This window comes from Poecile atricapillus, chromosome 4, assembly GCF_030490865.1.
Source record: "Poecile atricapillus isolate bPoeAtr1 chromosome 4, bPoeAtr1.hap1, whole genome shotgun sequence".
NCBI lineage: Eukaryota > Metazoa > Chordata > Aves > Passeriformes > Paridae > Poecile > Poecile atricapillus.
This window is the reverse complement of record NC_081252.1, coordinates 58,154,877-58,178,524: the sequence shown is the minus strand read 5'-3', so window position 1 is coordinate 58,178,524 and position 23,648 is coordinate 58,154,877. Positions and strand designations below refer to the sequence as shown.

The following is a 23,648-nucleotide window of genomic DNA, read 5'->3' as shown; positions in this document are numbered from 1 at the left end:
TGCCTCCCCTGGGCGAGGGTCAGAAGCTGTGGTGCCTGGTTGCTGCAGGGCTAAGCAGAGCTGCCCATGCTCTGAACCCCTCACCCCCAACACCCGGACTGCAGGCTCCAGATCAGCAGTCCCTTACATGCCAGTAAATGTTGAGAATGGTGCAACTTAGTAGCAGAACATCAACTAAATAGGACGTTAAAATAAGATACTTCAGGAACAATAAAAACAACTGCAATAAGTGACTTTAATGGAAAACATAGCTGTGATGGAAAATGTGAACAAAATAACCCCCTTAACTCATGTCCAAGGATGCATTTGTACTGATAAAAAATTTGAGAGATGGTGGTAATGAGAATAAAGTAATTTTATACTGAAGGAGGTGCTTAGTTATTATAAGACCAAAAGAGATTTCCTTTTTCCTTTCAACACTTCTGTCTAAAATTGCTTGTCGTATAATTACTTCATGAAAATTATTTCTCCTCTTTTGAAATATTTATTTTCCTTTGTATATCTAAAAGCCCTTCCTGTATTTTTTTCCTTTGTGACTCCTTTGTTTCACATTTTATTTCCCCCTTCCATTCCTGGCACTGGTTCTGTTGAATGCTGTCTCTTTATGACTTTATTCATGACTCAGTTCTGGAAGTATGTTACCTACCATAACTCCATTAACTTTTTGCATATCATTCGTGCTAGATGAAATACACAGTATTGTAATACAGAACCCTGTGACAGGATCCAGTTTCTTTTTACATTAAATTAGGGGTTTTCTTATTCATGTCAAAGTAGACTAAGGAGTTATTCTATATTATTCCCAACTATAGCAGAAATATTAGGAAAAAAGGTTCTGAGTATGTATTACAGTAATAGGCAGAAGAGTGCAGGGTAGCTAAAAGCCAATGATTTCCTTCAAAGACAAATTTACACTTCTTAATGGAAAATAAATTAATTAGTGAACAGAAAAGTTGTTAGCACTTACCCTCTGTTACAAAATCAAAGCATCCGATATAATGTCAGTGTCAAAGTCTGCTACAAATGTTGTTTCTAAATAAATACATAGTTGGGTACAACTATGGAAGTTCATACTCAAAAAACACATCTGACTGGGTGTTTTCATTAATAAACTTCACTGCTAAAATGTTTATAGGCAGAAAACTTTTCAGACAATAGATAAAACCAAGGACTTAATTTTTTCCAGGTAACTGCACGAAGACAGAAAATATTCTTCAGCTGAATGGGTGTAAGTCCTTAACCATGTAACTCTTCTGGCTATAATTCCTAATGAAATCAGCACTGGCCTCTCTCTTTAATGAACAGGCTTTGTGTTTTCCATATCTATAAGAGGGAGGGCTGACTTACACTCATGTTGTTCCCAAATGTAGACAACTAGATTTGTTGAAGGTTTCGGAACAAGATATAATAGATACTTTTGTTTCCAAACGACGGAAACAATACCTGTTCTCTTCAGGCTCTGACGAGCCATATAGCTGTTTTCTAGATTTTGAATGTACATTGTTTGGTGCATTCTTTGGATCTGTGGAAAATTAAAAATTAAATTAAAATGTGTGTGAGAGAGTTTTTCTCCTGATGTTAGCTGAGAGCCATGCTCATGATTGCTGGCTTTTGACCCTGGATCTACTAAAACAGCAAACCTCACCATGTTAGTACTACCATTAGTGAAAATTTAGGTCTTAAAGATGGATGGGGTTGACACTTGCACAGCAGGTATCCCTCTTGTGGGGGATATCTGCAAGGGAGCTTGTAGCACAGATATTATGTAGGCAATTTTCTTCTCTCTGTCATAACTTCTTGCAACACATAACAGTGACTGGACAGATTTCACCTCTCACAGAATTTGCACATGCTAGGAATTTTTTCTTATTCTGTGTTTTTGACATTTTCTGTGGTTTTACTTCCTGCTAAATGCTAGACTTTCACAGGTATTATTCCAAATAGCTGCAGAGTTATCCAGCACCTATGTTATAGGAAACCCTTGGAATTTGCTTGCTTGCTTTACTTTATTAGGTGTTTCCTGACCAGTTTTGTTTTTTGTTTTTTGTTTTTTTTTTAATTAGCTCAGTTGTTTCAAAGTAAACTTTGAAATGGGAAGATAGAGCATTGCCTTATACTTCCTGAGCAACAGCAGCATCTTTTGAACATGTGCCAGACAAGCACTTTGAACTATCACTCTGCCTGCCCTGGTGTTCTGGGAAGAACATCAGCTTCTTCTCCCCTGATTTTGAACGAAGGGAAGTCTTCTGGAACATATAACACCCACCTCCATCCCTTGTGACAAGCTTCTTATGAAGGCTCTTTCAGAGTGGCTCTGCAGAAGATTCACCCTGGACTTCCAAAGACAGACTGTAGATTGTCTGCCTTTGTGTAAATTACTGGTTTTTTCTTTCCTAAAGTTTTGTTGGTTTTTTTCACTACAATAGGTCTGATGTAGAATCTTTCTCTTTCTAAAATGTTAACTTGGTCAGCACTTAGGATTGTGTTTAGCAAATGGAATGAGCAATGTTGAAATAAAAACACTGCAGAAGACATCACCACGTTCTGGTTGAGCCATGACAGGGTACTTGGGTACTTTAAATGTGCACATCTCATACCTTCCCACCCAGAAGAGCTGGGTTTCACAACCAGTGACCCAGAAGAGAAGAAGCCATAACTCAAAGAAATACAGGTATTCCCAATTGAAAGACTTCTGACTTCCTACATGTTGGGCATCACTTAAAACATACTATTTTGAGATGTAATGTTAAAGTACACTTCTGCTAAGAAAACTGAGCCTGTGAACCACCAAGGTAGATCTTGGGTCCTTTTTCCACTACTTCTTTCCATTTTTGGGCAATTGTCCACTTCACACAGAAGAGAAATTAGTTTATTTTCCATCCTTTCCACCTCTGTGCAAACTGCAAGTGGGGAGAGCGGCAGGGCTGGTGCTTCCATCCCTGGGCTACACCACCAGCCCTGCCCAGTCCAGTGTGGGCAGCGGGGTCGGCACCAGCAGAGCCACTTGCAGGCAGGGGAGGTGCTTGGTGGTTCTGCTGCCAGGATGTGATGCTGTGCACGGGGCTGCAGAGGCTCTCATGGGCACTGCTTATTAAACATTTCTGACGCAGGCTCAGGAGAAGGGGAAGTTGTGACTCACTACTCCAAAGGCTGGGCATCTCCACGGGACTGAAAGGTGCAAAAAGCAAGAGTTTTACTTTACTAAGTTACTAAGTCACTAAGCTGCTGGGAGATATGACTGCATACAAGCAGACAAAGCAGATCTGCTGGTTAGACGGCTGGTTTACGGCTTATTTTCTCAATGTAAGTTGCCTACTGAAACAGAAAAAATTCAAAGATAATAAAGCTGCAGTGCCTAATGCAGCCCATCCAGCTGCCTGTTAAGATCAGCACTAGAGCAGACAGCAATGCTGGTGGCTGCTTTGTCTAATCTATAGTACCACACATTTTATTGAATAACTTATCTCTTTGTCATCTATTTGTCTTCATCTCTAGCGCTCTGAATGTGATTATCAAAGGTGTCCTTACACCTTTAAATCTACATTGGAAGTAGCTCTACAGCCAAAATGCTAATGAGCTTGCCTTAATTGTAAACATTGAGCACTGATAAGAATGAAACTCCATCCTCTGTTCTAAGGAGTTCTTACGTGTTTCCTACTTACACCGTTTTTTATCTGATTCTCCTTCACTTCTGTTCTTAGGCAGATTAATCGGCACCTGAACAGACAAATAACAGTACTACATCTCCTTCACACCCTTTTGACAGACTTTTGAGACTGCAAAATATTTTTGGAAAATTATTATTGGAAAAAAAGATTACTGAATGATCAGGAGGACGGCAATTTTTCAGGCTGGAACAATCCGTTCCCCAGCACTCACATGAACACATTTGTAACTTGTACTTAAATGCTGATGGGACATTTTTTAGAATGTGATAAGTGTGAAATAGCCCATAGTTTTATCAGTGTTGGTTGCTGCCCACTCCTGCAAAAAGAGTTTTATTGTGATCATTAAGTTGCAGGTAGGCAGTGCCTCTGGACTGTAAAATAGGAATGTTAGTGTGCAGTGATGAAAGCAGACTTTGCTCAACACCTGTCTATATATATTGCAGGTTTCAGTGGCTGCCCAGTCGATCCGTTCACTCTATTGTCTCGGAATTAAGTTGTGGTAAGTAAAAGCAACTAAGACTGAGTTTTCTTTTCTTCTCTTTTGAACTTTTTTAGCTTGCAAGTCTAAGCCTCTTCTTTTGCAGTTCAAGAAATGACAAGAGAGAGGTAGTGTGGGGTACTGGAGTGGCACTTGAAATGTCATCCTCTTGTTAACTTTTTCACCTTGTTTTCCTTTAACTGCATCTATACTTTAAGGAAGTGATAAAAAAAACAACATAACTCTGAAAACAAACTGTGCTTTTTTTCTGCAATTAGCCTAGGTTTATTTTTATGAAATATGATAAAGAAATAAAGTATTTTGTTAGCAGCTGCCAAAAAACCACTCCACCAAAAGAAGTGCCTATAGCAAAAGAAAGTATTTGTTTAACTACTATTTGAAAAGAAGTGAGATTTTAAGTCATAGTAATCAGTGGTATTGGATACTGGAAAATGTCTAGGATATGATTAATGAAACATTGGAAGGAAATACGGTCAGTTCATGTGTTAGCATAGATCTTCTGTAAAGCCTGTGTGCCCCACCACGGCTGTGTCAGGCTATTCTCGATGGAAACATTTTCTTATGCTAATTTGGTTTGATACACGGAGGTAAAAGGAATACATTAGAGTCTAATGTAGTTTGCTCAACTAATGTGGCAGTAGGCAGAAATCAGCTGGTTTCTCAGTAACTTTTATTATCAGCTCTTCCATTAGATCAGTAAGTCTATTTAATGTCATTATTTTTACCTCTCGTTATTCTCTAACTATGTGTTTTGTCTGTGGGATGGGGTAGATCTCTACTATTTCATTGTTGGTGGGGTTATTGATTTTCTTGGCATTTTATTCTGAAAAAGCAATTGTTTTATTTAAATACCTACTAGGCATTTCAAGTAGTTCACTGGTATTTCCTGGCTCTGGTTCCTCAGTGGCAGTCTCTAGTGCTTTGCTTGGCTGTGAATTCAAAAATAAATCTTTGGGATTTGTTCTCTCTCTGCACATACCTAGATATTAGTTCTCTTTTCTTGTTTGTGCTGTGTGTTTTTTTAGTTTTGCTGTGTGTTAGATCCAGGCTTGTGAGCAATGACTCTTACAGATCCATAGGAATTAAAATGAGCACAGTGCTCTGTTTTTGTAGCTTTCACATATCTCCTTTTGCCTTTACTATTGCATGAGTTGAAAGTTTACATCCCGGCTAAGCCTGCTGACTTACTCAAAGAAAAAGCCCCAAGGAAGCAGCTGGTGCCAGAGCAAAGACAAGACTTGCTCCTAGCAAGGTTGAATCATTGCTGGTGTTTATTTAAGTTGTTACTGGTTCTGTTGCACCTGGGGCTTTGTGGCTGCCATGGAACAGGTTCTGGGGCAAAACTATCAGCTGATGTAAAGCTACAGAACGAATTTGTGCTGGCTGAGGAGCTTTCTTTTCCTAGCTCTACATAATGTGCTTCTATGTTGCAGGTGGTACATTTTGAGGAGAAAAAGACAGTATTTCTTCAAACTTTGTACAAGAAAGGCTAATACGTAGCTTGGTATTTATTCCTATGAAGTATGTGTGATAAATATTCATATTTACTAAGTCATATACTTGGATATCAGATTATATAATAAATCCCTTTTTGAGATAAAAACTTTAGTGCTGTGGTGAATGATAAGGAGGTGATGTATTTTTATAGAAAAGCTGAGACAGAAGGAGGGAGCAGGAGGGAGAGAGAACGGGGAAAGCCTGGCTGAACCCAAAACTTGATATGGTTTTGCTGCTTAAGCAGCCTGTAGGTACATGTATGGTAATGTTGGTGGTTGTAGTTATTATCAGTTTTTAAAATACTGCTCTTTTCTTCAGTACTTTCTATTTTAACTTGTTTTGACTGAGTCTGTTCCCCAGGAGTGAGATTTCTTTAAGGCTTACTGCTCCGTAGTTCTTATGTCAGGCAAGTGTCGCCTCTTGGTGAGCGGTCACGGGTGGGGAGGTAGGAACAATACCGGCCAGGCACACGCAGGTGGTAGTTCATTTAGCTGTATTAAGTCCAGCAAAACAAATAGATTGACAACTGTTTCTGATTTAGAACTGCAAAGCACAGAGAGTGCAGCTCTTCAACAGAGGCAAAGCTGTTACAGCCCTGTGAGTCACTGAGGAATGCAATATAGGGCAACTGCATGACACCTAGTGTTGCTCAGATAATTCCCCAGAGTCTTTAACTCTTTGAAATGCTGTAGTGAAAACCACAGGAGGCCACTTTGGCTCTGAGTTTTTCTCTCTCACATTTTATTTCAGAATTTGAATGCCATTGATTTTTCCCATCTATGTCCCTCTTAGGAGGGGGAGGGTTCAGTTTCTTTTGAAGTTAAAAGGATGTCACACATGGTTAGCATTTTCCAAAGGCAAGGAAAGATTATACTCACAACGAAAGAAGCACACACAATGGTGTGAGAGGATTTGCCACGAGGTTCACTGAAACAGACTGGATTACATCTTGCACAGGCATTGGTTTTCAGACCTTTGCAATATGCATAGCATATTGTGACCTGGCACTTTCAGGAGGAAATTAGCTCCCATTTCAGTACTGCTCCCAGCAGGTGGATATCCAAAGCACCAGTGCATGTCCTGACGTGAGCTCCATGACTTCACCCTGAGCGCAGGCACCCTGGCTGGTGTCCTGCCAGCCAAGGTGGGAACTGAATGCACGGCACTGAGACACCTGGGCTGGCACAGGGGGTGGGCAGGGCTCATCACTCCAGCACCTCATCCAGCAATTGTGGCTATCCTGCCTTCGGACCTGGACCGGTGTGTCCAGCTGGACACAGCAAACTGTTGCAGTGTGCGTTGTCATTGGCCTGTTCTGTAATGTGTTCCTTTGAATGTAGTTGTCTTTGGTGCTCAGAAGTAAACCACTATTAGGGTTTTCATTGTCACTGATACCTTGCGTCAGCAATGTTTTCTGCCACACCTGATGTCAGCCTTTCCAAAGGTGCGTGTGAGCTGCCAGGGAGCGATGCGGTCACTTTGCTACCCCACTGCTCTGATCCTCCACAGCACATAGATTGTCTTCTGAGGGTTTTCTCAAGGTGTCAATGTCTGTATTTCGGCCAAGGAAGAATTCTTCAATGGGGAAACTATAGATTATAGATTATCTTTGTAGCACAGTGATTAATTAACAGTAAGTAGCTGTGGCTAGGACTCCAGCAGAGAGTATCAGGTGTCTCTCCACTATCTTCTCAGCTGTTCCTCTTAACAAGAGCTGGGATCTGGGAAAGCTGACAAATTTGGTAGGACTTCAAGGGTATAGATAGTACTGTTAGCATCAGTCTGTGATACTTCTCACACAACATGGACTGTTCTAGTCATATCCCTGCAAACCCAAATGCTCAGGACAAATGCTGTAATTCCAGCAGTTCCAGTAATTCCAACCAGTAGTCAAGTCTACCTTCTCAAATCAGAGGTTGGCTAGGGCTTGTATGAATGACTTTATATATATACTTATAAAAAACTTCCTCTACAGAGGTGATTAACTCTCATTCTATGATGTTTAATCACATAGAGCAAAACCAATAATAATACATGATGTACCTGTGGGATCCTGAGCACCTCAGGTACATGGGAGAAGCTTATTATAGAAAAATGCTCTGCCAAATTCTTGTTTGGGGAGAGTTTATTTAGGAGACGTAGAGGCTGTTTGTCTGCTGAAGTTTTCAAGCTCCAGTTTCTCCACTGAATGCATCAGCTCAGTTTCCATACAGTAATCATGCGGGCCGAATCCTTCATTTCCATACTAAGCGTAACAGAAGAGCTGTAGTACTGATGGCATCTCTAGGGATGGTGGTGTCCAGCATATTCTGTGTCTCCATGGTTGGAATAAGTTGCAACTTCACATCAGATTTTCCAGTATATTTTCATGGTTACATTTCACTTAAGAATCACTTGTGCAGAGCAGTTATTTTTTAAATAGCTCTTTAAATGCTGAACATATATAAATGAAACTTGTTTAACAAGATGGAGGTGTTTTTGCCTGGGTGGGGCCAGAGGTTGTTTTGGCATGGATGAAAAAGCGAGAATTTGCTTCAAGCAAATGGAAATCCTTGTTGAAACAAGCAAGAGTGACTTTCTTTCATCTGTTTGAAGATCTTTGTGTATCTTGGGAGCTGCTCTGGGTCTTACACCACAGATAAAGAATGTGAAACTTGTAGTTTTTGCTAATGTAATTGTAGAATAACATTTCCTGGAAATGTGGAAGGGGAGATGCACTTTTCTTTGTGGAGTGACAGAAAACAATACCCACCTGTGTTACAGTAAGACACAAGGGATTTTGTCTGTGACTTTTCCTTCCCAGCTAAAGGAGGATGTGTGGCTTACTGATGTGGGCAGGGACAAAACATTTCACCATCAGCTACATAAAGGATTATGATTAAATGAATAATTAATTATACTTCCTTAGAGTGACTGCTAAATGCCAGTGAGCCTTGTTTATGGGAGCATGATACCAGCTCTGACTTTTGGAGGCTGGGCACAGAGGCTCTGTTTATGAGGAGCATAGGAGTAAAATTTGCAGACCAGTGTTTCAGCGATGTGGGTGCCAGATGTGCTGGTCATGGGGCAGCTCTGACTGCAGCACTGACTGTGACTTGTGTGGCAGAGAGGGTGGAAGAAACAGACCTGAAGGTGAGGCTTTCCTGGACAGGGTTCACTTCTCCCATCCTTTCCACAGAGTTTTCAGATGTGCTGGCTGATGTCACCAAATCTGTAAAGGAAGAAACATTGTGGTACCTATTGGCTCATCTTTCCATAGTCACTTTCCCTCTCTTTCATGTCTCTCCCTCTGGCTTCCAATATTGGTGAAGTAAATAGGGAGGACTCTTCCAGGCTTGGCCTCGTCTTGTGCCTGGACCAGGTCTGTCATGTGTGCTTGCCCCCATACTGGCAGGATTTGGACATGTGATGTCTTACTTATAAAGTTATTATTTATTAATATCACAGTGCATGTCAAATGTGCCTAAAAAGGGGTCAGGAAGGAATGGGCTCAGAGAGAGAGCCTGTGTGAGATGGGTGAGCTGGACCTTGCTGCTACCAGCTCAGCTTCATTTGCAGCATCAGTCTTGAGTTACAGGCAAATACAGACCTACAAATGGCCACTGCTCTCTAATTGTCCTCTACTCCAGGCATTCAGCAAGCTCAAAACCCTGGGCTCTTCTTCCACCTTGTCCAGGATTGTCCTCTTCATTTTTCCATGGGAATGAGATAATAAAGGCAACAAGGCATTGTGTTTAACATTCATGACCCAAACTAAGCAGTGCTTTAGGGAAGAATTTTTTTTGCTAAGAAAATTTCTGTATATTGAATCACCAGGTAAAGGTCTGTGTATTGAATTACCAGACAGTTGCTTAAACCCAGAAGGTGGAAGAAAGTAAAATAATTCTCTGACTTTTGTTGAAAGGAGTTAAAATTAATTAAAGAGAAGAAATTCCAACCTTTTGGAAAGCAGAGGAATCTTTGCTTTCATGATGGTTAAAAGTGCATGATGTGAGATGTGAGATGGAAACAATTTTTTTAATTGTGTGCACAAATAAAAAACCTGTTATTTAAAAAATAATTGAGAAATCAATTTCCCAAATAGAAGAATAAATCATAAACTTTAGTAAAAAATTGTGTTCAAGGGAAAATAGTTTATATTTAATTTTCATCTCCTTTGCTCTTTAATCTTATCATATTTCTTGCATATACTCTTGTAAGGTGAATGTTTTGACTGCACTTTCATTTCAATCAACACTACTTTGTTAGTCACAGATCATGGCTCCCTGGCCGGAGGTAGAAAAGCCTGAAACCAATAACTATATTGGGGACTCTTCCAAACAAAACCAGAACATGGCTGGGAAAGAAGGAGAAAATCACAAAGGTAATGTGCTCACTTGTGAATCATAAAAATATATAAGTTTTGGAGATCCCTGGAGAAGATGGAAAGTAACTAAACAATTTTTTTAATGTTCTATTTCATCAGGCAATGTGACTTCACTTGGAAATAAAGGGGAAATTCAACCTGCATTTTCCACAGTAGCTTTGATAGATGAGACAAGGCCAGAAGAAGAAGACCCGTGGGCTCTGCCGGAACTGCAGGACACTGGAGTCAAGTGGTCAGGTAGCCATTTCTCTGTAAATAAGTTACCCACATTGCTTTCCCATCACTTGTCTCATGTTCTTCAAGAGTTAATGGGTGTATTATATTCAGTCAGTTAAGAAAAATTCTGAAATCATGCTTCTTACCCTCATTAAAACACAAGGAAATATACGTAAAACAGTCCAGCACTGATATTGTTTTATATCCACGCTCCTGTTGGTCTTTTTTTACTCAATAGAATGACTATAAAACCAAGGGTCAATGTCAGATTTCATAAGGCTTTTGTCACATACCAAAAAGGGTTTTTGTGGTTAAAGTAGGTAAACAAAATACCTGCTTCTGCAGTTAAAATATGATTAAGAACATTCTTTTAGGTTTAATCACACACTGGAGCCATGTCACTGTCTTTGTCTTCACTGTCTCTGCCTGTGCACTAGAGTATCCCAGAGAAAAATTCAAACAATTCTTTTATATATAATGTATTTGTTTTTCAGAACTGGATAGAAAAGGAAAAATCATTCGTGTACTCTATGGGATAGGGAAGTTCATTATGCTACTTGGATTACTCTACATGTTCGTGTGTTCTCTGGATGTCCTGAGCTCTGCTTTTCAACTGGTAGGAGGTATGAAAATATCTAAAGTATCAAGAATAAACTATGAATAAGGCAGTAAATTTTGTCTAAGATGCTTAATTACAGCTACCAGTCTTCAAGAACATTCTTCATATGTGATGAGATGTGGGTTGAGAAGGAAGTAGCCCTGACTGAACACTGACCTTCATTTGTTTGAAAGGGTCCTCTGTCTCCAACTCCAAAGAGCTGTTGACATAAGGGTTCTTGGCCCCAGTTTCCCAGTAGCGTCCGGTTACTTTAGTGACAGTTTACAACAATATATCTGTGCATAAATCTGTTCCATGTAAAAGACATTTCAACAAGGTGAAATAGGAAAATTATGCTTTTGACCAAAGCATCTAGCATTGAAATGTCCCCCAAATCCTTCAAAGACGAAAACTATTGAAACGTATTTTTTACATTTACTTCAAAGTGTTGAATTCAGGTGATGGACTCAGGAGTAGTTGTCAGAGAAATATGTGCACTTCTGTGGACGTATTTTGCAAACACCGACAGGTACAGGAACAGAATTAATCAGTATTATTAAAAGCATTTTCCTTAATTCAGTATCCAAAAATACCAAGTAAAAGCATTGAAATCAAGGTATGTGTGGTTTTTTGTCCTACAGTCTTTCTGCTCATGGCTGTGACATTATGTGCTTCTCTGCAGAGTTCAGCAGGGCTCATAGTCACTGAAAAGAGAGAATATAAAGTATTCTCTAAAAACTGAGAAACTGAGAGTCCAGAACATGAATCTGGATCTCTGGGCTACATTGTACTTTTTTGGGATAACAAACATGGTTATATATGTATCAATTAAATGGCTGAATGATCTTTAATTAAACACTCTGATAATTTCTGTGAATTTTACCTTGTACTTCCATCACTCTGAGAATATGTTTGGTTTTTTTTATAGGTAAAGCAGCAGGGGACATATTTAAAGATGATTCAGTGCTCTCAAATCCTGTTGCGGGACTGGTGATTGGAGTTCTGGTGACTGTTATGGTACAGAGTTCCAGTACTTCCTCATCCATTATAGTCAGCATGGTGTCCTCCACGTGTAAGTCTGCCTACATTACCTTCCTAGAGATCACTCATAAACCTTGTCTCAGGTGCAAACGTTCCCACTTGTGTTCAAGTTGTAGAAGCTTTGGGTAAAGGAATAGAGACTGTAGGAAAAGATTTTCACAGCTATAAATGAAATTTTTAAAAGGAATAATAATGGTATTAATATTAGTAGTAATAACAATAGTAGTAGTACTACTATTAATAGTACTACTATTAATATTATTAATAGTAAAACCAGAACTGCAATGAAAATCATTGTAAGCTTTGGCACTGAATGACTTAATTTTGGAATTATCTGCATACTTTTCTCATGCTAGGCAGTTAAATATTTCATTTTTTCTATGGTATCATTTCAAAAATCTGTCCCTCTAAGATGTGGTGAAAATGGATACCCATGGGCCATAGTGTCTGTGGGGATCATGGAACCATGGAAGTGCCATGTTCCCAGGGGGCTTGGTAAAAGAAAATCTGTTTGGATTGGAGCAGCTAATCCCACTGACATCTGGGGAAGTCAAGGTTTCACTGATAGTAACAGAAGTTTTCATTGAAGCATAGAGCTGATGATCTGATTTTTTCATTCAGTGTTTCCTTTTCTGCTTTCCAGTGCTGACTGTTAGAGCAGCAATTCCTATCATCATGGGAGCAAACATTGGCACCTCAGTTACAAACACAATTGTGGCACTTATGCAAGCTGGGGACAGGAATGAATTTAGAAGGTATTGTGCTTAACTGTTCAAGAAGTTAATATTACCTGAATTTGGTCTGGTTTCCTTAAAAGAGATTTCAATGTTGAAAGCTTCTTAAATCTACAGAAAGCAAGAGCTGGTAACAGTAGAGAAATTAAGTGTTCTGGCTGTCAAATATGTACAAATGTATACAAATATATACAGTGACAACTTTTAGACTGACACTTGACATTGCCACTGAGAGAGCTCGTGGAGCTCATGAAGCACTTAGAGGCTTTCTGAAGATGGGCAGTAAACTTGGGAGGGATAGGAGCCTTTGGTACCTTGTCATTTATGGCCCACTGGGCATACTGAAATAGTCTTAGCCACAGCCTCTGAGGGAAGAGCTGTGGCTCCTTAGGCTTTGGAGGAGATGTAAGGGGCATCATCAGGTTGCAGAAACATGTGGGAGAGGTACAAAGCACTCTTGCCCCAGGAGACAGGGAGAACAGGTCCCGGAGGCAATGACTGGTTGAGGATTAAAAATGTACCAAAAATGAGTGAGAGGCAAAATGAATACAGGCTGTGCAGCCACTTCTTTCTTCAAACGAGCTCTCTTGGCAACCTCATGTTAAGGATCACTTTTGTCTTTTCAAGTTTTTCTTGCTGTTTTCTCGTTTTTCTTGTTTTACTCACCTGTCTGGATCTTAAATTGGTCATCAGTGTGGAGACAACACAGCACTCCATAACAAAGTAGCTGTCTCTTTTGACCCCAGAAATTAAATTATTCCCATCTTGAAATGGCCTTCATCTCTACTTTTATGATTTCATATCTAATTGATGTTGAACATGTTCTGTTTAATTAAAATCAGCTCTGATTTTTAATTTCTTCTTGCAGGGCCTTTGCTGGGGCAACAATCCATGATTTCTTTAACTGGCTAGCTGTGTTTGCGCTGTTGCCCGTTGAAGTTATTACTGGTTATCTCTACCATCTCACCAATGTTATAGTTGAGTCCTTTCATCTTGAAAGTGGTGAGGATGCCCCAGAGCTACTAAAAGTTATCACAGACCCCTTTACAAAGCTCATCATTGAGGTAAGCTCTTTCTCACTTCAAGGAAGCTGCTTACTTGGTTCAGTCACAACTAATCAAGATGCTCTGAGTATGAGAAGGTTTCCTGCTCCTTTCTCTGTGTCCTTGGGGTAAAGTTCATTAGCAGATGAATTCTTCTCTTTATTCACATTTCATAAAGCCCCATCTCTATTTTCCAGTTCCTATTTCCCCCACATTTCACCACAGCAATGGCAGATCTAGCTAGGAGGACTGGGAAGGCAGGTGAGGACAAATACAGCCATGTGGGATGGATGGGAAGGCAGCCTGTTGCCTGGACATTGGCAGACAGCACTAGCTGAGACAACCTGCCACAGCCAGAGGATCAGCATAGGACCTGATGATGACACTGAAATTATGGGATGTCATGTGCATACAATCATGTGCATCTAGAGGCTGGGGGATGCACACAGCTTCTGAAGTGACAGTAAATGCAGTCAGGCAGGTGTGTCAGAGCAGCTGATTAAACAGAAAGGGTGAGATGAGGTAGTGGATGATGTGGGGAGAATGAGACAAAGCGTTTGTGCATGTAGAGTTGTACCTTTTTTCTAGGAGTAGCTGCCCTCCTACCTGTTGGGTGGGAGTTCCAGCATTAGAGTCATGCAGATTTTATATGGTTGAGCTTCTAAAGGGGGTTATTTGAGTAGAGCTGAATAGAAGTGTTGATACAAGCTGGAATAATTTAAGTTTTTTAATTTTTAAAATTTTTTTTATTCTTCTTTTTAAGCTTGATAAATCAGTAATAAATGCAATTGCAACTAATGATGAATCAGCAAAAAACAAAAGCCTGGTAAAGATCTGGTGTGTCACTGAAACCAATGTGGTGAGTATCATGTTAAATTAATTGTCAGGTACCTCAGGAAATATGCTACTGGTCTGTAGCTGATGCTCCTTATCACAAGATTGTGAAATTAGAATTTTTAAATGAAGGTGGGGTTTTTATCAGCAGAAAAAGAATGCAAAAAATTTAATGTAGTTTTTGCTCCACTTAAACCAAGCATGGTCACCAGTGGTGACCTTGACCTGGCTGCTTCCAGTACGGTGCAGGCCCTTGCCTATCAGAACTTGGACTGGCACCAAGTCTTTTACTCCTTTCAAACCAAAATGCCTTTAAACTCTGATACTCCTACCAACTCCCTGAAAGTGGAAAAAATTGGCAACAGGCCAGAGAAAAGAACATTTCAACCGCTATTTATCTACTGATCTAATCTGCTTTAGTTTTACGTGCGTTGGGGTGATCTGGTGGCAGCTGGCTATTTCCAGCTTTCTTGGAAAACTGCCCTTGGAGAAAGCCTCTGCAGAGTTGTGTCCTGTTCCTCTTCACCCAAGCAGCCCTGCAGCTTGGAGGAATCTCTTGCCCAGATCAACACCAATGACTATTTTGGTAAACTATGGAACTGAGTGTTTGGTTTGCATTGTTCAGCTAACCAGTAATTACTGCATTAAATATCCTTTGATTCTCTAATTAGAGTATTCTACTTGTTGGCATGTATAGAAAAGTAATTCCTGAAGTCCTGAGGCAGAAGATACTTAAGGAACACACTGTGGAGGTTGAAATTAAGTGCTCAGCTCCTATTGAATGACAGTTTGGATGACCAGTGAAATGCTACCTGTGGAGATAGTGCTGGAGCAGTGTTCTCACTGAAACCCTGCTCAGGTTACGCCTCAGGGTCTCTGGGGGTTTCACCCCGGGAGCCGCTGCCAGAGCCTGGTCAGAGCCCCAGCCTGGTGCCCTCAGAGACCCTGCAGGTACAGCCTGACCCTCAGCTGGAGAGGTCCGAGCCCCTATGTCCTACACAAGACAAAAAACTACACAGAAAGTGCAGGCTGAGGGAAATGTGTATTTCTAGACACACACTTTATTCTGCGTTTGTCTGTATTTTGGCTGTATACCTACTGCTCAAGATTATAGACAAATTACAAAAACATGTGAAACCCCCAGAATTCTTACCTGATCTTGGTGGTGGAAAAGGAAAATCATTTAAATTACTTGCATTCCTACTGGGTTAAATGAATTTCTAGTAAAAATTATAAAACAGACTTATGGCAAAGATATATACATGCAGACCATATATGTTTAAAGCAAAACAAATATTTTGACCTAGTGTAGCTGCTTTGAAACTCAGATGTTTGAAAAAATTTCAGGAGGGTGAGAAACAAGATTGTGTTGTGTTTGTAAAGGTTTACAGGATGAGGGGCCTGGAGCCCAGGTGCTCCCTGGAGATGTGGGGGCACTAGATCCACTCCCAGTTTTGCCCACCTGCATCATCTGCAGGGAGGTACAAATGCAGGTGTCAGTAGGAAGTACCCAGCAAAAAACCATGATTTTTCTTCCCCCATTTCTGCAAAAGAAAATCAGTCAAGCACTTTGGAAAGATACCTCATGTTCAGGAGCACGGTTCAGAGTCCATTTGGCTGTTAGCTGCTCTCGTGTGGAAGTACAGCTCAGTCAGCAAACACTTCCTTAATCTGCGTAATGACTTATGGACCTGGTGTCAGAATGCAGTGTATCCGGTCTAGGAGGGCTTGTAAGGAAGGTTTTATTGTGGTAGACATAGAGATTCAGTAATTTAGTAATGCTAATCACAGTGCTTGTAATAAGCTCTTAGATAGCATTTGAACTTTGAAAATTCAAGTAGTGGCAGCACTTCTTTTTCTACAGACATGGAAACCGAGGCACAGAAAATCAGCTCAAGCACTTTGTGCTCATCCAGCAAGAGAGGCTGCACTAGTGTTATAGCATTCTGACTCACAGTCCTGTAGTACTTGGCAGACCACAAACTGCATGGAGATGTCAGTAAAGGAGTCTCTCTTTGACCAAGGAAGCTGTGACACTGGCTGGAAAAGGAAGGCCACTGTCCCACAACTGCAGCTAAACATGAAACTCACTCCACAAAAACTGTCATCAGTAGTTAAGTTCCTTAGCTATTAGTGCCTTGGTGCTGTGTTTATTACAATGTAGAAGATTTTGGGGATATTTTAATCTTTAAATGTTGTACTGATTGGCTTGGGTAACAGCATAATCTCTTATTTTAAGAATGCAAAATGCTACCATGTCATTAATGTGGTGCCAACATACAATTCTGACTTTTTAGCTGATGAATCTTGGTTGCAGTAAAATTTGAAAATTCTACATGAGCTCTTAATAAAGGATTGTAGATGACTGAACTATCTGCTTTGTCTGGCAATCTTTAGACAGAGCAGAATGTCACAATTCTATCTCCCGACAACTGCACATCTCCTGACTTCTGCTGGACTGAGGATAACGTGACATGGACCCTCCAGAATGTAACAGAAACAGAGTATATCACTAAATGTAAGTAGTAAAACTACTTCTCTGCAATATCCTTATGTAGCTTTCTAATGGTGCTAACAGCCTGCTTCAAAGGTGTACCCAGAAGCCCTCTCCTGCATATGGACACGTGGCACTGCAGGCGCTGCCTGAGGAGCTGTGCTCTGTTATAGCTGCACAGCTGCAGTTACCAGCACCATCGTGGTATCTGGCTGCAGATGGATCTCTTTCCATGCTGCCTGATACCAGTAATTGAGGTCTTCAGTATCATGTCACCCTCGATGTTCAGATGGCTTGGAGCTACGGTTACTTTGCTGTAATGGTTGCTAGGATATCTCCATCCCCATGCATGCCTTGCAGGACTTTCAACTGCCTTTCGCAGGCATGCAGACACCTGTGGGAAAAGCTGACTCACCATGCAGCTTGGAGCACCCCAAATTTTCTCCTGCCTTTGTACTCCTCTCCCTTGCACATGGTCACCTAGTTCCTGGCTGCCCCATAGTGCCTGCTGTGTATTTTATAAGCATTTCTATAGAAGCACCTCTCCTGCCTCACTCAGACATGGCTTTTGTGGAGGACAAAAGATGGCATTTTCCCTCTTTGCATCAACCCCTCAAATTTTGTGTGCTTTGGTCCAATTTTCTTAGGGCAGTGAATGAAAACCAGAGCTGGGCTTAGGATCACAGGCAAAAATGTGGGTAGGCTAATTAATTTTCCTTTTCTTTTTCAGGCAAACACATCTTTGTAAACTCAGACCTGCCTGATCTTGCCATCGGGCTCATCCTTCTGGCTTTGTCCCTGCTTGTTCTGTGCTCCTGTTTGATAATGATCGTGAAGCTATTAAACTCTGTGCTTAAAGGACAAGTGGCGAGTGTTATCAAGAAGACAATCAACACTGGTAACTATCTGCTTTTCCTGAGGATTGTTTCTAGGAATGACAAGGACACTGAGTGTGTTTATTGATGTCTCCTGTTCTGGAAGACACTATAGAATATTTTAAAGAAAATACTATTGGATGAAAATCATGCACACTGCCCAACATTTTTTCTCCCAAGCGTTTTTTTTTTTCCTTTCATTTAAAAATCTATTAGTGAACAGTTTGATTGAGAAATGCAGCAGATTAACAGCATTAGAGACCAAAGTCCAGGCTCTGTTTCTAGATGTATAATCATTAGCTGTTAGAAATGTAGTGTTCCTATCCTCAAAAGAGAGCACTGAAGTGCTGAGATTGTGATTGCCTATATATTCCTTCTAAAGTAAATTGAAAGAGTTTGTAGCAATGACCTTATCCTGTTCTGCTGCCTAAGCCTCTCTTCAGCAGGATAAGGCAGCCTTGAATGGTGGTGTTTTTCTGTCTTTCCCTTTGCTGTCCAGGCATTTTTTTCAGCCTGGATCCATTGAGTGCAAATGTTAGGTTTTTTTTTTCACCAGGCTGCTTTTGCATCATACTGTCTTTAATGGAGAGATTAGAAGCTGAATCAGAGAAAAGCAGTCCTGGCACAGATCTCAGGCTGTGGTTGAAGGGAGAGTTCACAGAAATACAGAAGGCAACAAAGTCCCCAAGCTGTCTTCTCCTGGGCAAAGAACATTGCCAGAATTAGAAGCAAGGTGTAGAAAGTAAACAGCTGACCACTACTGATTATTTAATTTGAGATCTGCTCTGTGTTCCTCTGTGTCTTTCCAACTGATTAAGTCCTCACTTCTCAGTTCTCCCCATTAATCTGCAGACTACAGGGGAGCATTTGTGCCCCATTTCTCTAGTCACTGTAATTAGCTGTTCTCTGCAAGAGTTAACAAGTGAATTTTTAGGAGATAATCTGCTTGGAACTAGTTAGAACAAAGAACTTGGTTCTGACAGGATGGTCTTCAGAGCTTTCTGAAGATCTGATCAATGCAGCGGGTGCCTGGTTGCAGAAACCAAGGCTCTCAAAACACCCACAAGGTTTTGTGTTGACCTCTGAGGAAACATTTCTGGTACCTAACTGTATCACAACATGCATGCTGCCCTGGGCCAGGACAGGTGTCTAGCTAGTCTGGTGTCCATCTCAAAGTGTATCCAGTGGTGCAAGGCTGTAGAAGGAGCACAGCAAACAGGATAAATCAAAGTTGTAGAACTGACCCCAAATTGTCATTTGAGACCCAATATCCAAACAAAATATCTACGTTTTAAGTGCTTAACAGTCTTCACTGTTGTGTTACTGTTGCATAGATCACTCTATTATGCTAACAGCAGTGCTTTCCTTTTAATTTTTAGATTTTCCATTTCCTTTTACTTGGCTTGCTGGATACCTGGCTATGCTCGCAGGGGCTGGTATGACCTTCGTTGTCCAAAGTAGTTCTGTTTTCACATCTGCTATTACACCCCTTGTTGGTAAGTTGTAAATTCTGTGCTCTTTATTACCATGTTTTATCTCCTCCATCACTCTGAAACCAACTCAGTTGTGTTTCTTTTCTTGTAGGCATTGGTGTTATAAGCATTGAGCGCTCTTACCCCCTTACTTTAGGAGCCAACATTGGCACAACCACAACAGCTATACTTGCAGCTTTAGCAAGTCCCGGGAGTACATTAAAATATTCATTACAGGTCAGTATGAAACAATGTTTTCTTGACTCCATTTATAAGTTGTAACTTTTCTGAAGAGAAACATGGCAGACAAAAGTGGCTGTGATGCAAATAAGCTGTTCATGTTGTGCCTGCTTTTGTGTGTGCTGTTAATGACAATGCATTCACTTCAACTGCTGGTGCGAAAAGGTTGCATTAAAAATTCTCAGAATATCAATGTACACCTAATCTTGTTTTCATAAATTGTCTTGATCTGTGTGAATTGATTCAGAGCTGAGACAGGGGAGGCCACTTGACCCCTGAGTGTGGGGTCTTTGCTGCATGGAGTTCAGTGCCCACACACTGAGAACCCTCTGAGGGTTACTGACTTCTGTAAGCTCTCTTCTCAGGACCATAATTCAGTTCATGAAGAGTACAAGGACTCCTGTAGCCTAAGTGAATGTTGCACAATCCTTGAGCTGGCAAGCTCTCTATCTATCTGACGTTGCAGTGAACATCATGGCATCTGTTTTTCTCATTGCAAATGCAATTTGAGTGGGTTTTATTGAATTTCTTTTTGTCTCACACTATTTTAAAAGTAGGAAGCCTGGCTTTGGCCTCCCTTTCTCCACCCAGTTAAGAACCTGGCAGAAAGTAACATTTGAATGAATGCTTTACATCAAAGAGTGAAAAGATAATGACGTTTCCTTGGTGAATACGATGAATGTCTTTACTAGCTAAAGTAAATCATGAAAATTACAGAAGTCATTTTATTGTCCTCAGGCAACAGATGTAATCATGAAAAGATGCTATCTTGATAAAGCTCAGATTTCATGATAACATGCTCGTTTTATAATGCCCTTTATAAATAAACCCCTGTACTTTCATATTTACTTTAGTCTGATAACAGACTTACAAAATTTAAATAGATTAGGTGAGCAGGGAATGTATTGTTTTGTTCAATATATGCTTATTCTAAGTTCCTCCTGTAAGCATTAAAAGACTCAGGCTTGCTAAAGCAATTATCATGTGGGTAGGAGCATTTAATGGTGTTTTAGCTAATGAACTTCTCAAATGTTTTTGCTTTCAGATTGCCTTGTGCCACTTTTTCTTCAATGTCTCTGGGATTATTCTGTTTTATCCGATACCTTATACCCGCCTGCCAATCCGCATGTCCAAGACCTTGGGAAATATAACAGCCCAGTACAGATGGTTTGCTATATTTTATCTTCTCCTCTGTTTCTTTCTTTTGCCTTTGTTTGTATTTGGTCTGTCACTGGCAGGCTGGGCAGTCCTTTTGGGTGTTTGCCTTCCCCTGTTTGCTCTTTTTATTGCTGTGGTTGTAATTAATGTTATGCAGAAAAGGCGACCACATTCGCTGCCTGAGAAGCTCCAAAACTGGGATTTCCTACCTGTCTGGATGCACTCCCTAGAGCCCTGGGACAATATAATTATGTCTTCACTTGCTTTTTGTGGGAAACACTGCTGTGGCTTCTGCAAGTGTTGCAAAGTCAATGATGAACAAGAGGGTGCCAAAGACAAGCAGCTAAAAACTATGGAAGTTTATGAAAACACCATGGCAATGGCTGATGAAGAAAGAGGTGGAAGAAGGGCACCAGCTGTAGCTTGTGTTGACAAATCAGGCACAAACAACACAGCCTTATAGTATTGGATGCATACATATTAGCAGAGATACAGCACAGGACAGCCAGGCTCATCAAAACCACCTTGGACCTTGCACTGAGGACAGAGTGAACATTTTGTTAGGTTTCTGAAGCCAGTGATACATCACTCATCAAGGAAGGGAGTCAGACAAGTTGACAGAGTCCCTAGAAAATCTATGCTCAGTTGCAAAGCTAATGACAGATTTGCTCACAGAGGATCTACTATGTGGTACCTTCCTCCAATGTTATCAGTAGCAAACAAAAGAAATCCTCATGTAGTCCCATGAAGAGAGGGATGAAGGAAGTGGCAGTCAGTTCAAACTTTAAAAACGAATAAAACGAATAAACAATGCACTTGTAGAACAGCCTTTCTGACCTACTGACTCAACAGAAATTACTTCATAATACCTAAAAAGCCCTTGAAGTAAAAAAACAGGGGGGGGGGGGTGGGAATAGGGGAAGAAAAGGAAAAAAAAAAAAAGGGGAATCCTCATGTTTTCATTGACCTGTCTGCAGTGGTCAAAATGGAAAACAGTAGCTTTCCTACAATACACGGAATCTATGTGTATAAAGGAAAATGAAATGCTGGGACACCCTTCAGAAGCTCTTGGAGTCCTACTCTGGCATAAGGGTGGACATAAGCCCATGTGGAGCCCTCTCTATCTCCTCTAATAGCGGGGACAGGAGCTATAATATTTTGTTATCTCAGGCTAAAGACTGTAAAAGTAATTGCTGCTCCCTCTGCCTGCTGAATGTTAAGAACTGTACATGGAGGCATCAGGTTGCTATCAAAGGTCTTGACTGACTGAGGATGTGATTGTGTGGCCACTCCTCTCTCTACATGGCTCTCTTCAGTCCTGTTCACCATGTAATCCCATGGCTAAGGACTGGTGCAGGAGGGAGGACAAGTGGCCACTGTAGGAGAGGAGAGGAGAAAGCTGTGCCAGCCTGGGCTGATGCCAGGAGATCTGTGTGCAGCTGTGGCTCCATTTGCCTGCACCACAAAAGGAGATAGCAGTGCAGACTGGCTTTAGACCTATAACAGAGGCAGCCTGCAGAGCAGATTATGGCTAGCACGGGGCATCTGGTAACGTTTACTGGAGAGAAAGGGGTTTTCACTACCCCTTTGCGCTCCAAACCACCCTACTTGGAAATAATGTGCATTTTACTAGCAATTTTATGTAGCAATCCAAATCCCAGATAAAATCCATTAGGAGTGTGGTCACTACAACGTCTAGCAAATCCATGGGTAGTGCAATACTTGGTAGGAAGCTGCTTGTGCTCAAATTTTACCTTACTGATGTTTTAGTAAATGTTTGTGAGACTGCTCTGAACCATGGGCTGACAGAAGACATAATTTCAAAGTCAGAAGAAGATAATTCCAAAGATGCACTCAGTACTTCTGCTGGTTTTCAACAGTTTAGATATTACTAAGTATGGGACATTATCCCATCACTTCATTATCCCATCAACATTCAGAAAAAAATTAGGTGGCTGAGTATAGTGTCATTGTTAAAGCCCATTTAAGTGGCTGAATTTTAAATTAAACATGTAATGAAATGCTGAGAAGACCCTTAGTGTAACAAAGCCACTCAGTGCTGCTAGAACACAATTACTTCTGAATAGTTGTTTTCTGCAGAGCTTGGAATTCAATAGGTTAAATTCACCAATTAAGTAAATACATACATTTTAGAAGTGAAAATTGTTTTCATTAACTTTTTTAAACTAACATTAAAACTGGCAAACTATGTGTTTGCAAATTGCATTCAAACTGAGATTTTAGCTGTTTCTGTAATTGTGAGCCAGTGACAAAATGCTTAGAATCAGAGTGAATTTCCAAGAACATCTAGTTTTGGTATAGTTCTGCTCTTTTGGAGTGTAGTAGCAAAAAGCAGAATTATGTCAAGTGTTCTTTTTAAAGTTATTTTCCCTATGCTTCATTTAGTTGAAACAAAATTTTGTCAGCACCTCATTTTTAAAGTGGAATTTTTATATTTTCAATAATTCTTCTTCAGTTTATTCTCACAATTCTGGATGCTTTTTGAATTTGTTTCTTTAAATGTCAGTGTGCATTTCCCATGCCCTGTTTCTTTGGGAAAAATATGAGAAAAATATCCAGAATTGTTTTCAAGTTATCTTACGTTTCCATTGACCACCCATTGAAGGAGGAAACATTTTAGTCTACTTTTACTTATTTCTTAAACAACATGCACCTTATTTTGCTTCTTGAAGTAAAGCCATCAAGAACAGTGATAATGATTGTGGGAAAGCAATTCTTCCAAAAGAATCAGGGTAATAATTGTCAGGCATATCAGTACTTTATGGTTCCTCTTTGTAACGTCTCCCCTATGATCTCCTCTCCTTGCTCCAGGCCATACCGTACCATTGTGTTAAGCAGATTCCAACAAATATTTCTGCTTAATACAACATGATATGTCCTGGTACACTTACT

At 40.4% G+C, this 23,648-nt stretch overlaps 1 protein-coding gene across 1 annotated transcript; it reads left to right on the top strand.

Moving 5' to 3' along the window:
• Positions 1 to 3,995: 3,995 nt before the first annotated feature.
• Positions 3,996 to 21,609, top strand: SLC34A2 (solute carrier family 34 member 2). The gene is made up of 14 exons (XM_058838049.1): positions 3,996 to 4,021; positions 4,112 to 4,167; positions 9,913 to 10,027; positions 10,130 to 10,267; positions 10,741 to 10,869; positions 11,773 to 11,916; positions 12,529 to 12,640; positions 13,488 to 13,683; positions 14,426 to 14,521; positions 16,894 to 17,014; positions 17,721 to 17,888; positions 19,245 to 19,361; positions 19,450 to 19,574; positions 20,623 to 21,609. The coding sequence occupies exons 3-14, from the start codon at positions 9,922 to 9,924 to the stop codon at positions 21,196 to 21,198; spliced, it is 2,028 nt and encodes a 675-aa protein (XP_058694032.1). The 5' UTR covers positions 3,996 to 4,021; positions 4,112 to 4,167; positions 9,913 to 9,921; the 3' UTR covers positions 21,199 to 21,609.
• The last annotated feature ends 2,039 nt before the right edge of the window (positions 21,610 to 23,648 follow it).